Here is a 17,776-nt window from a genome sequence, read left to right on the forward strand (position 1 = left end):
TAAGGTATATCTGAGATCCAAAGTATTAATCCCCATAATTCTTAGAAGCTACAGTATCCTAATCTCAGCTGCCACACATCTTGTTCTAGTCATTTCATGGACTTTATCTTCACTTATTGTTTGCATACAGACATGCTGCTGAGCAACATATACCACAGCCCAGAAGATCAAGATCAGTTCGTAACTTCTGTTTCTACACGTGATTCAACTCCTCACTTGGTCACATAGAAAGAGTATTTCCCTCAAGCTTTTTCAAGGCAATTTCCACTATTGTTGAAAGATAAATATGGATCATAGATGGTAAAAGACTCTGTAGTTGATTGCAAACTGGAGTATCTGCCCTACGAAATACACTCACCTCCGTTGTGCCTGTATCTAACATATGGTCATGGTGACTGAATTCACCAGCATCCTTCTTGCGGATGTTTTCAACAACAGTTTTTGTTATGGTTGCAACATCCAAACCTGGGTTAAGAGAGAACTACGTAAGAGTGATCATAAATTCAAACTTGCCACAAAACGAATTTCAGACTCCAGCTGTTGATCTTATTCCTTATTACTAGTAATTCTTATCAGTCTGTCTACACTCATTGTCAGAGTAAATTAAAAGCTTTTGAGAGACCTAATTTCTTGCAGGTATTTCAGAATAATGATATCTGAGGTGACAGGGAACTTAAACATTGGAAAAAGAGTAAGACAACTAACAAGTTCTCCTGTCTGTGCTGGGAACACAGATGTATTTGCTGATAGCACTGATTCCTACAACTGTGATGGCAAGACTAAGATTTGAAAGGAACGTACCAGGAAAAGCTCAGAATAGTCCTTTTACAGATGCTTAAGCAGGATGTTTTATTTTTGAAACCTCACCCTTAGTTTTTAAAAGAAAATTACTAAAAACGATTGAGAAAAGTTAGACACTGAAGTCTGCAGTAAATCTATTGCTTTGTGAATTTTGAGTGGCACAAAGACATTGTCAAACAATGGATAGTGTGCTGCCTGACTACACTCCCTTTTGGTTTGATGTACAGGCCTGGAAGGAAACTTACAATTCATGCAAACAACCCACCATGGCTAAGAAAAAGCACTATAAATAGGACAAAAAAATTAAGATACTCATAACCTTCCTAAAACCATGAATAGGTATGTATTTTTAGAATTACTTTTCAGTAATAATACAATCATGTCAAGCTTCAGAGCATGTATTTGAGACAGGCAGGTGGCATTTACTTCTTGCTGTGTTTAGACATAATCCAGAAGCAAAAGTGATGCTTAGTTTATCAGAAAAAGAACTGCAATCCCAGGTCAGTTAAAACCCACAATATACCTGCTTGAAGAAGTGATCAGCAAATTAGTTTTATTTAATCAAAAAGTAAAGAGACACAGGAAGGAAACAATATAACCTTCATAGCTAGGTCTTGCATTAAGATCTACTGAAAGGCAAAATAACCCAGGATATAAAATCAACATATCTCACCTGCATCTTTTGCTAATTCAAGGCAGTGGTGACGTTGATCACTTTCAGTAACATCTTCGAGAAACAAAGCATACTGAGCAACAGCTAGCTCTGGGGGCAAATGGCTAACATAAAACGCTATTAAATCTGTGTGCTTCTCAGATATCATCCGCTGCAGAATAAGAAGCAAATGTTTAAAGAAACATACTATATTCCTATGTATATTCCATAAAACACATAAGAACAAGTTGTAAGTTAAAACAAATGCTTAACAAATTTCAGATTATTTTGCTCTGATGTAGGAAGATTCCACTTCTCAGCTTCTAAACAAGGATCAATAAAACTGTCTCTTACTTAAGCGCTGCTGACAGAAATTCTGCACATTAGGCAAGCTTCCATGTATCTCTTGAGAGCATTAACTGCGTTGTAGCTCTTTCCATCCTGTAACCTTAACTGTCCTTTTCTTCCTCCTTTATGTCTAAATTAATAGAGAAAGCAAACTATATTTTTGAAAGCTTACCTGAATGTAGGTCTTTAGGACTTCAACTGAAACTTCCTCCTTATTGCAAACAAATATAAATTCAATTTTAAGTCAGATAATGTGGCAAAAAAGCAAAAAGAAAGATACTTTACAGGCTACCACTATTAGAGACACAAGGTTATTTGCTTATCCCTGCTTCAGTAATCTACATATTCAAACAGGCTCAGCTGGAAGAACTTTCTCTCAGAAAATTATTTTTTTTAAAAAAAGGTCTTCTGATTCAAAGATTTAGTGTTCCAAGGATTTTCTATGTCAGCAACTGGGTAATAATAGTTTTCAGAGTAACTGTAAAGTTACTTTTAAAATGTTTTTTCAAATATTTTCCTTATTTTTTTAATTAATAAATAAAAGTGGAACATATGACGACTGCAGTGTGCTACATGGACTATTGATTTATAGAAAATTATCTAAAGCTCCCGTGTACAGAGTAGAAACATCACCTGGCTCATCTGTAATAGCCTATACTAAACAATCAACATATAGTCAGCACCTGAGACTGCTTTAGCTAAGATTCAAGTATTACTGTGAAGAACTATCATTTTAGTTTTATATGTGTAAACAAAATTAGAGATCTTTACCTAAGCATGTACCTATATGAATTGTACTCAAACATCAAATAAGGAACATCATAAAAGACATCCTAACTGCCTCTTCCCTCTGAGGTCTGCTGAGGGTTTACTAAGTAATCTTCAAGTAAATTCATGTACTCCAAAATTGTAGAGGCAGTAATCACCAGGTATTTATAATCCTACTATGGAATTTATGTAGGAAACTGCACCTTTTTTGTCCCCTCTCTATAAACATATTCTAATGACTAGTTCTACCATACGTTAGCTTAAAGACCTGCCCCATTAAGTTTTGAGTCTGGCTAAAAAAAATGCATATGTATACACACACACAAGTTCCTCTTAATTAGCTAAATGTTAACTGACTTCAAAATAAATTTCAACATGGAGTAATGATTAGAGGCATGAAAAAACATAACTCAGCCATATTTAAATCATCTAATGAAAACAATACATTTGTCTTCTGCCAAAATAGGTTACACTCAGAAACATATTTGATACATAAGCACTTCTAAATTTTAAAACAGTAGAAAAGGAGAGCTAATTACTTGTGATTGCCTCAGAAAAGAGTAATTACAGCTATGTGACTGTGACCCATCTGCAAAAACATTTATGAGCTTACAGCAGTAGGTACAATTCCAAACACTCTGTGTAAGATCGGGTTATATCCAAAGCACCCTGGCTGCTATGAATCAGCCTTACATTGAAGTTTGAGTCAGGTCCTTCTCAGTAAAGAGCTTGTGAGTAGAATGAGTCACCCTTGAAAGATAATTTTCAAGCTGAACTGGAGGGGAAGAGGATGATGCTCTTTTCTAATTTTGACTGTTGTTATTTAGGCTCCAAGAGCAACAAATACACTGTTTAAGCATGCAGCTCCTCATCAGCCCGGTACCACCGCTGCATTTAGCTTATATATGCACACACAAGCATTTCTAATTTAGACTATATATTGCTGTGACAAGAAATCAAATACAAGTGAACTTACCTTAGTCTGCAGGCCCAAAGTGCGGAAAAACAGAATAAGATGTGTCATGAAACGAAGGAGGTGTCCTGGGAGCACACTTCTGTCTTTGGAAAGCCATCTGCTAAATTCTTCCATTAAACCTATAGCCACCAAGGAAATGTCAGTATTAGCCGTATCACGGGGGAAAAAAGCACCTAAGAAATATTTTGAAATTATGCATTCATTCAACAAATCAAATTTAACCTCAAAACCCCAATAAAACAGAACAGCAACAGTTTTAGAAAGATTTAGCTGTTTGGCTTAAGCAATTACTGTATATATTTTGTCATTTCTCAGAAAAAAGTTATGGCAATAGTCTCTCATACATTCTGACACATTACCATGATTTCATGATTTCTTTGAAAACTACCGTGTATGTCAAACTGCAGAAAGTCCCTACAGTTCTTGATGAAAGCAGCAGCTTAGCTTTTAGGTGGGGTTTGCCTACTGTGTGTTTCTAAAATCCACTCACATATAAGTTTCTGGAAAGGTCACTAGAAATAATGTAGTCAGTTGACATTTAAAAAAAATCACTTTGAGAAAAGCTCACCATCCACATCTCCCAGTATAATGAATTTCTGAATCACATGATAGTGTTCTTGATTCTCCTCTATAACCCTCTGGGGAGAGAAAAAGAAAGTTCAAATTTTGAATAAAATCTTATAGCCTAATGTGTAAAGAAAGCAAACTTATAAATAAAGCAAAGGTTCCTTAGGGAAAAAAAGCTATCCTATTTCAGAGTATTCTGCATGAACAGCAGAAGAAAAGGTACTTGCTATCTCAATGTCAAATTACAAGAATATTGACAAACTGAAAGAAAGAACTACGCTATAGATCTGTGCAGTTAATACTTTCATGGAATAGATCCAAGACTAAGGGCATTTTGCTCTGAAGGGGAAAATAACTAACAAAGTTACAGAGAATAGATCTACAAAGTCACAGAAGCAGCAACCATGTGTCATGTGTATAAATCCTTAAAGAAAAGAAAAGGCCTGTGAAACTTAGTGGAGGAGGAAGAATTTTTTTTTCCCCCCAGTAGAGGAATTAATGCATGAAATATAATTCAAATGCCACCTGTAAAGTTGCTATATGGTGACGATTGCACTAGGCAGGCGAAGGCGGCTGGGCTGACCACATCAATCTGCAAGCTGTCTTTCAACATGCCTTCGTCTTAGCTATGTGATAAATGCTAGATGTCTTCCATCGAACAAAAGTAAGCATAGTTTCAATTTAATCTTTACAAAATTAAGATACGTTATAGATGCCATCTTAAATGAAGTAAGTATCCTGGGTGTTAAAAGTAACAAAGAAACACACTCTGTTTAAGCGAACATGCTTTATAATTTTGAAATATGTCTTCAAATTTTTCAAACGTTTTGAAATATGCACACAAACCTCCCATAAGGAAAACTGAAACCTCCTATAAAGAAAATGGTATGTCATCAATCTTTACACATTTTATCAAACTGTAAATAGCTGATTTACTCTGACTGCTTTGTAAGTCTGACAACACTTTACAGTCAGTTGTTTCTTTAGCACACTCAGCTAGTTTGGCAGATATGGGGAAAGACAAAACCTGTATCTTTCTCATCATTAAAAGGTGGCAGCATATAGAAACATCTATTTGAATGGAGAAATTACATTACAGACATAGAAAACCTAAAATAAATTGGTCACTGTGCATATTTGAGCATTTCATTAAATAGTGTAGTAAAAGTAGAACCTAGTGAATAGTTAAAAATGGTAAACAGTGAGGAGAAACACTGTAATTATTTTGTACCTTTTTGTCTGTTGCCTGAAGCTCTTCAAAAACTTTTTCAGAGGTCCAGCTTCAAATAGGAAAGAAAAGGCAAAATACGTTACCTTGAATATTCCAAACAGACTATACAGGATACTTTGTTGAGTGCAGAAACATAATTTCACTTAAAACTTACTTTGTTTCTAAATAATCTCTAGGCAGCTCTTCCATCTCCTCTGCAGTTATTACTGAAGTTCGGATTTCCTGCTCAACAAGAGTGTCCACCATGACTCTGAAATATGCCCAAACAGTATCTTCCCATGTATCACAAACTGGAAGAAGCTACATATTAAAAAAAAAACAAACACAAAACACCACAAAATTTGTAAGTGATGGAGAACTATCAGAATCTGAACAGAGCAACAGCAATTTACGATCATATTTCTGGGCACCAAAGCAGACTAACAACTATCTTCAACAGCAGCCTTTCCTTTATCAAAGCAGGATACGAAAAAAGTCCTTTCACTGAATAATGCTCTAGTTCCTTGATTATTTTATATCAAAGGTAGTCAATACAAATTGTCCTATCCTCCTTCCAGAGGCAGCATCACTCCCCCCTCTTGTGTACAACCTCAGGAAACCAGTCCAGATGAAGACTATCCACTTTTCTGCCCAATCACTTTTCAGCGGGTTCACTTGGCTTTACTAGTTTATGTCATGGTTGCACAAGTCTTGGTGCAGTAGCGAGTGATGAAGGGTAGGAGAAAAAGTACTGCCGCTGTGGTGATATGAAGTATTTTATATCCAGTTCTTCTCTGAATCTTGCTAGGCTCTTTCAGCAGTGAAACCCTGAGACAAGTTCCAGAGAAAACACTGCATTTCATGACACTTCTCTCTTACAGTAATTTTGAATTTACAGAATTTTACTGAAATTACTGAAGCTTCATTTCATTAAATGTCTCTGTGATGTCACAAGAAGGTAAGCATCTTCTGTTCTAGAAGTCTGTATAATTTTACAATGCTTTTTTTCTTGTAAAATAAGTGATTTTAAATTTCAATGAATAAAACCTGAAAACATTCCCTATTCCCCTTCTTTTTATTTTCTGCATTATCTTTATTTCTACTACATCATACCAAGATGGGGGTGGGAGAGAGGAATCAAGCTCCTGAAGTAGGAGCTTACCACTGATTACTGTAACAGCAAGAAAATTTTTATGATAGTTTGCAGTGTTGCTCACTGTTCTTAAAAATAAATAAATAAATACATTTAAATCAATTAGGAATGGGAGAGTGCAAAAACATCTGGAGGATTAAAAGTAATAAAAAGAGAGAACTACTTAAAGATAAAAGTATATTTTTGTGAAGTTTACAGTAGAAAACCTATCGATAATGAAATTTGTGTACAGAACAATCTTTGGATAGAGCAACTCATCCATAAGACTATGCTGCATAAGCAGGAATACAAGAGCTATATAAGCTCTTAAATAATAATAAACTAGAAAAGAAGTAAACCAACAACATTAGAACTGTTTGTACTGAAAGTCAGCAGGAATAACATTAAGAAAAATCTACTGCGTATTTAATTAAGGCACGTAAATCCTACAAGGAACACGTCTACTAAAACAGCAATGTTTGCTATTGCCCTGCTTACTAGATCTTTAAAAGCACAATGTCCAGTAATTGCAGTATTTCTGATTATATCACTGTCACATATGAGAAAATGCACAGCTACCAAACACCACTTAACTAGGAGGCTTGGCATACCTGTTTGAGGTTTCCACTCAGCGCTGCATAGATTGCTCTCTCATATCTATTAAACTGCTCCTAAAATAATCAGTAAAAAATTATAACTTTTAATTACAAAGCATGTAAGTTTTCTAGTCACTTTATATTTTATTAGAGATTAATCTATTAGAAAATGTTGCATCTAACAGTTTCCAAGAAAAGCTGGAAAAATCACAGGACATTATCAGGAGCCAACACAGGAATAGCAAGTGATTTTCCCTTCACTGGCACCCCCTTGTAACTTACCAGAAAAAAATTATATTGACCTGGAAAGAAAGCAACATTTTTCTTTTCCCATTCAATTAAGTCAAGATGAAAGTCAAAGTTAGTGTCAGCAGTTTCACTTTCAACCAAATAAAAAAAAGCCAGACACTTCCGAGGCCTAAGAATTAGTGCTGATTATGTAGATTTCTCACTGCAAGACATAAATACGTTATTTCAGAAGTCCTCTTAGAAACATTAATTGCAAATCCTATAAGCAGCAAACAGAGCCAGTAGGTTAACTTAATTTCACATTACAGAGTTTGGAAAAGTTCAGATTTCTATATCAATATCAAGCAAATCAGCATTATCTCACCTCTTCAGCCATACGCCAACAACTTATTTTCCAAATGCACCTGTATGGATTTCCTTGAACAGGCTCCAGCTCTTTTCCTATATGCAAGGGAAAAAAAAAAAAAAAAAAAAAAAGAGGTGGGTGGGGAGACAACCAAAAAGAAGTGCTATTGAAAAATGAGAGAAACCAGTAACAAGAGAAAGCCTATTCGCTATTATTAAACCCAATTTCAATCTCTTTGGAATTCTTCCCAAAGCATTTTGATGCTTTTGACTGGACCACAAGGTGGCTTTTCTGGGAAGTTCAGTAAATGCACATCTTAAAGTTACAATATTTTGAAAGCTTAGCTGCTATCTAGCTTTGAAGGAAATAATGTTTTTGACCATAACACATCTACAATGTTTACATTTGGAAAACACAAGGAGAAAAGGAATTTTGTATCTTAAGGAATACAAACTTTTAAAAAACGTCACTACTTCAGTGCTGCTGTTCTGTACACACCTGCCTGAGGGCATGCAGCATGGAATTAAAACCCACCTAAGAGCAGGCTAGGTAGGTACACTCAAAACAAGGCAAGGACTGGTGAAGCATGCAGATAAAAGTAACAGGCTACCAGGATTTGAAAAGTAGGAAAGCATTAAACCCTCCAGACCTGGCTACGTACAACACTTCCACATGTTCTTAAATTCTTTGCTAAAACCTGCAATGCCCTAAGCATAAAGAAAAGTACTGTGTTATAAATAGGACCACGCGCAAGGAACCCCAGAACTAAGAAGAAATATTTTCAAATATTTTAAAAGCATGTAGTTTTCCTGCATTTACATTTGCTGAACTCCAGTCCTATTCTACCTTTCTGAAGCTGGATATAGAGTCCAACTTTGAGTCTGTAAGCAACAAAGTGTTTGCTAGGTGGTGGAAGTCAGATGTTGAGAATATACGGACTGAAATATTATATGGAGGTGGAGAAGATCTGACTGGCATACAGAGACATTTATTTCCTAGTGATTATGCTTGATTTTCAAAAAGAAAGTGACTTTATAATGTTAAGTGGATTCAGTGAACTCATACCTTCAACTAAAATAATTTCATATTAGTTTTTACACATTCAACAGACATGGTAAAATATTTTAGATACAAAACAGGCCCTTAAGGTGAAAAGAGTGAGCTATTTCTCTTTGCCACAGAGAGAAATCTTCAAGAGAAAGCCCTCTGCCCTATTTTTACATGTGTCTCAAATGCACTTTGAAGTAGATACCTCCATTTATGTTGGGATCATGATACAATTTCCATCCTTCCAAAGTTGCAGCTCTCCAGGCCTGACCACATCGCTTGCATAAGCGCTGTGCCTAAAAAAGAATTGATTTTCTCAGCAACAGACTTCAAGGCAGGAAAACCATCAGTTTCTCCTTTAAAAATGTGAACGCTATTGTAATAGTTTATTTGCGTGGAGATGCTACTATGCAAAAAATAAGCACAAAGAATATTAAATTCAAAATTACTGGAAGATCTCAAAGTAAATAAAACAAAACAATCATTGGTGGGTTTTTTTTCACTAAACATTTTGCTATAAATACTGACTGAAAAAGTAATGTGAGAAATATGCTCTCATCTTTGCTAGTTTAAAAAGCTTTAGGCATCCTTCTGATCTAAACGTTTAAGGTGTCATCTTGTTGCTTAGATATATAATCCATCTCTTCACACAGACATCTACTTTTCCAATTGACTTTGCCTTCCAAATCCCTCATGCACTTTTAATTAAAAATATCAATCCCACCTTTCCCATAATGATATTCAATAGTCTGTGTGCTAGTACAAACAGGTTTAATTCAAAGCTATTTTGAATAGCATGGAAAGTAGCACAGAAACTACAAAAAAAGCTTGCCTACAATTCTTCCAATCCTATACCCTAAAAAAAAAAAAAAAAAAAAAAAAAAAAGAGTCAGCTAAAGATTATGTAGTGTTCCAGGACTGATAAAACAGTATGAGAGAAACTGCAACATGCAGTCTTGGTTTTGTTTAGCTAAATCTTTTTCTTTTTACACTAGAAGGCTGCACACCTTCAGCTATTTTGGGAATGGTGACAAACACTAAAATTAAAGAACAGACAAGTTGTTCTAGCTTACCTGCTGTGTATTAAATGAGTAGAGGTTCATTCTCAATTCAAAGTTAACTCAAAGTATTTTATCTTACTCTTTCAGTAGTGAATAACCCACTTCATACTTATCACAGTAGGGACATCATCACAGCAAATGCAGAACAACTGATGCTGCAAATTTATATTCATATCACCCTGTAGCAATGTGCTCATGTGCCCGTACTATCAGAAAATGAATAGATGTAGACCATATGGGAACAGAATACTAGCAAGTAACCATATTCCTAAGTCTAAGGTCTTGGGCACAAGAATCTGAAGTCCCTTTCCCGCCCCCCTCATTAATGTCTTTATATATACATACAGCCAATTATAAGGAATCAGTTTCCAGCTGAGGCCTTTAGACAACACAAGTATTTACATGATTAAATCATGAAAGCCACTTCACAACTGGGAATTGTTATTCAGAACAGCTTTAAGACCAAAATTGCCTGGATGTTACTCAGCTAAGGATTAATGCAAAGTATATGCATCATATATTCTCTAAGGTGGGGGAACAAGCAGACTAACAGTGAAAGAGATAAGGGAGAATAATAATGTGCTTTCTAGAATACTCAGATAAATTCTATCAGAGTTCTCACTGCTGAAGACCCTGCCAAACAATAAAGGTAAGAAAACAAAGGGTAGAAAGCAAGAAAGAAAAGTTATTTTAACTAGTTAAGAGTAACTGCTGTAAAAAACTGTTTCTTCTGATGGCAGTATTAGCCTATGGAGCTGGTGCACTGGTCCCCAGCTCTCAGTCCCGGGACACACCTCCAAATGTGCCATTGCAAACGTTCATACAAGGTGATAAAAACAGGCCCTACTCTCTCCCTCAACTCCGCTCACAGCATATATCCAAGGGAACATTAGAGGAGCTGAACAATGAAGTTTGCTTAATTTAATGCTATTTCTAAGAAAAGCCCTCTCTCTCTCATTAAAATTGCAAGCACGTTCCAGTCTAATATCAGAATTATTTGGGGTGGAAAGCACCTTAAAGACCCTGAACACTTCCAAGGATGGGGCATCCACAGCTTCTCTGGGCAACCTGTTCCAGTGCCTCACCACTCTCTCAGTAAAGAATTTCCTCCTAATATCTGATCTAAATCTAGAAGGAAGCCTGTATGATAATCCACTGATCATTATAAATGCAGTTAGAAAGATCTTTGAAACATTCTGTGTGTTTGTCTGACATTATTTAATATCAAGCCTCTACAGTAAAAAAAAGTCAAGCAACAAAAAACCCCAAAGATACATCATTTTTTCCATAACATCTATTCTACACTCCAGATTATTTAACTAAATGCAAGATTTTATTCAAATACTAATTTAGCAGTCCATCACTGTCAGAACTGATAATATATTGAAAATTAAATCATTACAAACCAAACTTAAACTGACATTTTAGTACACAGCTTTTCATTAACTTTAATAGCAAGATCTAAAATGGGTTAAGCTAGTTAACGCAGATACTACAACTTTCTGCAGCTTACCTCATCTGTCATTCCTGCTCTGATGAGAGTGAAGAGATACTTCAATAACCTTGCATCATCTTCTCGGTCCAAATCATCAAGTGGCAGTTTCTGTCTTATAGGAGCATCTGGATCCTGCAAGGAAATAATTCACCATCCACCCACACAATGCCTATATGCATCTTCCAATGATTTCCTGCCCCGTTTTATAATTTGGCATAATTTTTTCACATTGGCCCAATAATCTGTACAACCCATGTAATACCTAGCATGATAGCTCCCTGTTTTTCCTCTCTCATTTATTTTATTCCTGTTCTGTCACTGCTTCTATCAGAAGGAGCCATTGCAATTTCTCTATATTTACTCCACCACCTTGTTTTTTGCCCTGAACTTCTCATCTTCCAGTTCTCACCTTCAAACATCCTTTCTCCTTCTGCCTCTCTACCTATCAGACTGTTTCTCCTCCTCCACCTTCTAAGAAGGCTTTTCACAACAGCTGTACTTGCTTCTGTGTAATCCAAACATTTTCTCAAGCCAATCAATACCTCAGATCACTCCCCAATTTAATTAATCTTCTATGACTGCTTTGCTGTCACTGAGACAGTTCATTACCTCGTTCTACTGGACAGTCCTTTTCCTTCACTCCCCTCCTACTACTTTTACTAATATAGTAAAATTATTAATAAATCAAAGTATTAAATTAATAAATATAAAAGTAATAAAGTAAAATAAAATTATAGAGCTCTCAAGGAATCCCATCAGGACTTGGTTTCATTGTACTAGCTACTGTGTAAAGACAGCATGCCCCTATATGCAAGGGCTTCCAAACAGTTTTATAAGCTTTTCTGGTTAGGAACATGAGTTTGTTTCAGACATAAAAAGTACCAATAAAGACATTTAGTTCACCAAATAGACCACAGGTACTTGTGATGGGGGGTGGGGTGGGGTATGGAAGTGACTGCTGAAAGAAAACAGAAGTTCACCTATCCCAAAACAAACTCCAGAGGTGTCCTGCCTCATAATTTCTGTACTAATATTCAGATAATTCAACTACTTTTGGATAGTACAACTACCTAAAAATTGGTGGAAGGCTATGAAAACATCATATATGCTCTCTAACCAATTCTGAAACCCAGCCTTAAACCAAACCTTATTTTAAAATAATACTTACCAACTCTGTTACCAAAGCTCGAGAGCTTCCAATGTATGTATTTAACTGTCGCTGCTTCAGGGTATGTAGTGTGTTCTCCCTGAAAGCAGTGAAATGTTTTTCAGAAAAATGTTTTTTTGGCAAGCATCTTTCAATAAAACACAAATATTGAAATGTATTTTTTGTTACATGGAATACAGTTACAGAACAGACAAACTTGGTTTGGTTGGATTATCAATGGTCTGTGCTACTGTTGTGAAAATGCAACATTTCACAAGTAGTACAGTATTAGAATCAATTCACGTATCTTCAGTTTCTTTCCAAAGCACCCATTATTTCAACCATTCATGTATTTAACTATGAACTGGTTTCTGCATGAGCAAAACTGCTCATTAGCATTCACTATAAAGTCAGTCTGGGACACAAATTCAGCTTAGGATGAACATGTGGTCTGAAAAGCGTGATCCACTGGCCATTAAAAGCAGGTTTATTCTAGGTATCTACCATGAAAGGTAGGTAGTCTTTGGTCTTTTCTGCCATAAACCCCATCACTGATAATAAAGATGACAATAACAGCTTCTGGTGAAGGGCCAATGACACAAAGTGATGACAAGAACTTTAACAGGCAAAAATTAAAGCCAGACAAAGAAGTGACCACCTGATAAACACGTAATAGAAATTGTTTTATCCAGCATAAATAACAGACAGATCAGCAGGTGACCATCTTTTACTGTGTCTTATTATGAAAAATAATAAGTTAAAGATTAAATTAAGCTGCTTTGATGGTTTTTGTCCCATTCTTGCCTCCTCAAATGCAGTAACTGACTTTTGAGAAGATATACTTCAGCAGAGGGGTAGGAAATATTAATTTTTACATCTATTTTTTCTTTTTTAAAAATCCACTTTTTCAGAGCAATTCTTTGTCTGTGCACCTTACACTTTATGGGAGCATGTATACAATCAAAGAAAGTCTAAACTCACCAGTAGACTGATTTTGCATAAAACTCAATATTATCGGAGAAGTCCCCAATTTCATCCTTGGCAATACTCTCTAGCCAATCTACCACCAGCTGGAATAAAATTAAATTGCATTTTTAAAACAAACAGGTAACAAATAATATTTTAATTGCCTTCCTCTCATCTTGGACCTACTCGTTATCTACATGGTAAGCAAAGGTGTACCATGAAGACTATTCCACTTTAACTATCCAATATGAAGGTTGTTTAGGTGCTTGATCTCTTATTTCTCACTAGATGCTGCAGTTACTACAGTGCTACTTAATAATTTATTAATCATCATCAACAGTAACAGATGCTCCAAATGGGAATAGCTCTCAGCCTTCCTAAGCCTCTCCAAGCTAGCCTGAAAAACATTTCTGATCTTTAGAGACTAAAAAGCTTTATTTTTACACATACAAAGAATAATACATTTCAGTGAATATAAAAAAATAAGTATTAGAAACATCTTTTAAAAGTGTGTAGAACATTAGTGTTATAAATATTTGTCTACTGACCTATTTCCATTCTCATCTTACAAACTTCCCATCATACCTGGCTTTGTCGAACAAGTGAATCTTTCTGAAACAAGTTGTCTACATTTGTTTTTTCACTAGCAGTTAAAACCTGTTTAAGAAAAAAATTATTATTATTACTTCATGGAAAAGAAAACTTGCCACAAAACCACAAATACCAAACTGCACGCACACTAACTCATGAACTTTCTACAAGTTCGTTATGCTACATCTCCCCTACCCCTTCTTTAAAAATGGATGACGCTATGCATTTGTTTTATTTGGGTGATCTTTTACATCCAGTGACACTAAAAACTGTAAAAATAAGACTCCAAATATAATTCACAAATGTATGAACACAGAAAGATTCTACACAGTAGATCCACTGATTACACTGACTGCACTCATATTACCCTAAATCCCATTTATTACTGCATATATAAAAAAATTTACATTTTTCAAGATCATATGCACACTTAAACAAGTGAAGAAAAAAACCCACCCAAACCCCCCAAAATACCCCACCCAGAACCCTGATCCTTCTATCTGCTGTCCTGCATTAAGTTGGCCTTAAATAGACTCGCAATAAAAAAAGAACAGAAGATGAATTTTCCTAAAAAACACAGGTAGAAGGATATTGGGTTTTGGCACAGCAGTGTTTAATTTAATAGCAACAACGTAGCAGTGGGAATCCTAGAGGAAACTATTATATGACTGAGAAAAAAGCAACTGCAATCATAAATGTTATAAAGGCGGAGTCAATTTACTTATTGTTGTTTTCCTAAGCATATTCTGGCAGCAAAGGCTGGAAGCGCTGTATTGACACAGACAAGACGACTACAGCTGAAACAAGAATGCTAAAAAATTTGGATTTCTTTTCAGATAAATCGGAATCATGATTGCAAAGCCTAGACAGCTTGAGACTGCATGCTCTCCTTTTTGGCAAAGCAGAATTATCTCTGACCTATGGGAACATTACAGCTATGGATGTAACTTTTAAAACGAAATAAATAGTTATTTCTAGTTGGTTTTCCAAGTGTATGTGGAATACTTAATAAAACATGAAGTACAGTGTATAATACTTTTTTACACTAGCATTTTCTCTTTAGAGCTGACTATTTAAATTCACTTTTCACAATATATGAAATAATTTTAGTATCTGTCTTGATAAAAATCGTATCAGTCTCTTTTTATTCTTTCACTTCTGAATTTTGAGTGGCTGCAATACTGAGATTGTAAAAACAAAATACAAGCATTTAGCTTGTATTTAGAACCATGGAATGGTTTAGGTTGGAAGGGACCTTAAAGATCATCTAGTTTCACACTCTCACCCCCCCCAACATTTAGCTTATTTAGCTTCTTACATCGCTTAAAAAAAAAAAAACCAACAACCAAATAGTCCAAGCTTACTGTGATATCAAATGCAGTTTCATCTTCCAGTGCAGACTGTATTCTGTCTCTAGAAATAAAAGTGCAAAACGCTAATGATTAAAATAAGCTAAGAAAATTCAGCAGAATGCAAAAGTGAAAGTACTTCAAAATACCTTTGCAAAAATGTTCTTTTAAAAAATAATAGAAGTTGCGATAGTAAGAATAGGCCTGTTTACAACTTTCATTTCTGTAAACAGATAATAATTAGACATATCAGTACCTAGTTCCATAAACAGATTATTAATAGGCACTTAATTGTTTCACTCCATATCTACAAACTCATAAAAAAAAATATTTCCAAGAAAGTCAGCTCAGTGCAAAAACATAACATGTTTTTCAAAAGAATTACCTATAAAGTGAGGACAACAGTCTCCAAGTTACCATCTCCTGCTTGAGAAGCCACAAGACACTGGCAGTTTTTGAAAACTTTTGCTGTCCAGGAGTTGCCCGATAAACTATTTTCCCTAGTATATTCACCTGAGGTAAATAAATTTATACATAGTTAATATTGCCCATCATTATATTTTTTTCTAAGCCATTACAGCAATCTCTTCACTATCCTGAACGCTTTCAACAACCAAGTTTGATTACCATCTCTTCAAAATAGGTAGATGATACTCCACATCATCAATTCCTTTAATTATTAATAAAAATAATATTAACACAGCTAGAGGCCATAAACCAAGAGAGTAGCTTTGTTTTGCAATGTACCGTAAAAACCTAGGATAAAACCAGCTTATGTTGATCAATTTAAAAGCACCAGAAGACTGGGAAGGAGAGAAAGCAACCACTGGGGAAATAAAACCCCAACTCAACAAACTAAAACCAAACAACCAAAAACCCCAACTTTTCTCCCATATACATCATTATCAAACAAAGTCAGTCCTACTGGTACTTGCGACAGCATTTATGCATTTATCAGTGCCTAAAAGATACTCTTTCCTTTCTAGCTCTGTTAAACGAGGAAACTCAAACTGTGGGTTACCACAGAATTCACAGTATCAACAAAAAGAAACTAATCTTTTCCTTTATTTATTATGAAGAAAACTTAGACAATAAAGTCTTCTCGAGTACCCAATTTGTCAGGCATCAATATATTAATCAGTTTTCAAGTGAGAGGTGGACAACAGGTTTGGAGAAAAGAATGAGGTGTACCATCATGATGCAAGAGAGAAGCATGATCTCTGCTCCCTTCTATTACTTCCCAGCAAATATGAAAAGAGTTTGTGGCTGCTAGGAGCCACGAGGCTGATCTCAGAGTACAGCTGAGAGACAGCATGAGCGCTCAGGGCTGTCCCTCCACCCCCATCCCAAGCCCTGTCAGCAACATCCAAGCCAATCCTTGGAGCAGCATCTTTCACTCTGCTTTTGTAGGTCCTTGGCAACAGTCAGCTCCCCCCAGTTCCACATGGCTTAAAACAACCACCCAGTATTCCATGATCTTGTAGATAGTATCCATATTCTCAAACAGGAGGAATGGAACAGACTTTCTTTTCCATTTCAGCTTGGAAATTCCACCATCTCACAAAACAATACATTTCACATTTATTTTCCTTCTCTTGTCTGCTTCCCACTTGGGAACACAATTGTGGTATGTGTCTCATTAAAGATCTCAGTGTTCTCCAACTCAGCCCCAACAACAAATTTGCACAACACAGGGTGAGCAAGCTCCTACCAAGAATGCATTTTAACAGACACAGGTATGAAGTCTCTTAAGAAAAATACCTGCCCACCTCTCTTGTGATCAACACTTACTGATAGAAGATTCATAATTTCTTTCTTTCATACTAAATCCCTGCTGATCCTGAACTGTCAGTCAATAGCCAATCAAATAAAAAAACATGTCTAAAAGCAGAGACACATTAAAGCTAACGTTGAGCCCTCTACTGCCAGCCTGTTAGCAATATAGCAGAGAACTCTTAAAGCATCATAATAAAATGATTTTATTTATACGCAAGAGAAATAAGTGCATTTTAACACATGTTATTATTAACAAAAAAAATCTATACATCTGCTAATGTTTACTGTCACTTGACACTTGTAGTGGAATGGCAGCCAGATGACATTTTTAGTATTAAGCAAGCTACACAATGGGTATTCCTGTGCCAAAGTGGTGTATGAGGAAACAGAGATGCTATTCAGTGCTAGCGCTGAGTGACTCATAAGACTGCAACCAGCCAGAAGATTTAAAGTATCTATGTTAAGCACTGAGGCTTCTCAGCTTAAAGAAAAAAAGCAATACTACTTTGGGTAGGGACTGTAATATAAAGTAATAAAAACCCAAGCAAACTACTTACCTGACTGTTACAAATACTTTCGTACTCATCCACAAGTTCAAAAATGGTCGTTGATGTATGTTTCAGGAAGGAATGCAGAAAGTCTGAGTACATGCTCATAGTAGCTAGAACAGATTCAAGAAGAAACACCCGTATTAGTCAA

General features: G+C 35.7%; 1 protein-coding gene across 1 annotated transcript in view; it reads right to left on the reverse strand.

The window, feature by feature from the left end:
• NUP107 (nucleoporin 107) overlaps positions 1–17,776 on the reverse strand; it is a 32,008-nt gene that overhangs the window by 3,928 nt on the left and 10,304 nt on the right. Inside the window, exons 6-22 of the mRNA XM_055807636.1 lie at positions 17,635–17,738; positions 15,687–15,814; positions 15,317–15,365; positions 13,947–14,018; positions 13,377–13,465; positions 12,417–12,495; positions 11,267–11,380; positions 8,898–8,988; positions 7,664–7,740; positions 7,066–7,125; positions 5,498–5,643; positions 5,344–5,392; positions 4,114–4,183; positions 3,546–3,664; positions 1,974–2,012; positions 1,475–1,625; positions 359–465 (exon numbers count right to left, since the gene is read on the reverse strand). Of these exons, the coding sequence (XP_055663611.1) occupies positions 359–465; positions 1,475–1,625; positions 1,974–2,012; positions 3,546–3,664; positions 4,114–4,183; positions 5,344–5,392; positions 5,498–5,643; positions 7,066–7,125; positions 7,664–7,740; positions 8,898–8,988; positions 11,267–11,380; positions 12,417–12,495; positions 13,377–13,465; positions 13,947–14,018; positions 15,317–15,365; positions 15,687–15,814; positions 17,635–17,738 (1,544 nt within the window). The remainder of the gene's footprint in view (positions 1–358; positions 466–1,474; positions 1,626–1,973; positions 2,013–3,545; positions 3,665–4,113; positions 4,184–5,343; positions 5,393–5,497; positions 5,644–7,065; positions 7,126–7,663; positions 7,741–8,897; positions 8,989–11,266; positions 11,381–12,416; positions 12,496–13,376; positions 13,466–13,946; positions 14,019–15,316; positions 15,366–15,686; positions 15,815–17,634; positions 17,739–17,776) is intronic.

Source organism: Falco peregrinus, chromosome 6 (assembly GCF_023634155.1).
Source record: "Falco peregrinus isolate bFalPer1 chromosome 6, bFalPer1.pri, whole genome shotgun sequence".
NCBI classification, from domain to species: Eukaryota; Metazoa; Chordata; class Aves; order Falconiformes; family Falconidae; genus Falco; species Falco peregrinus.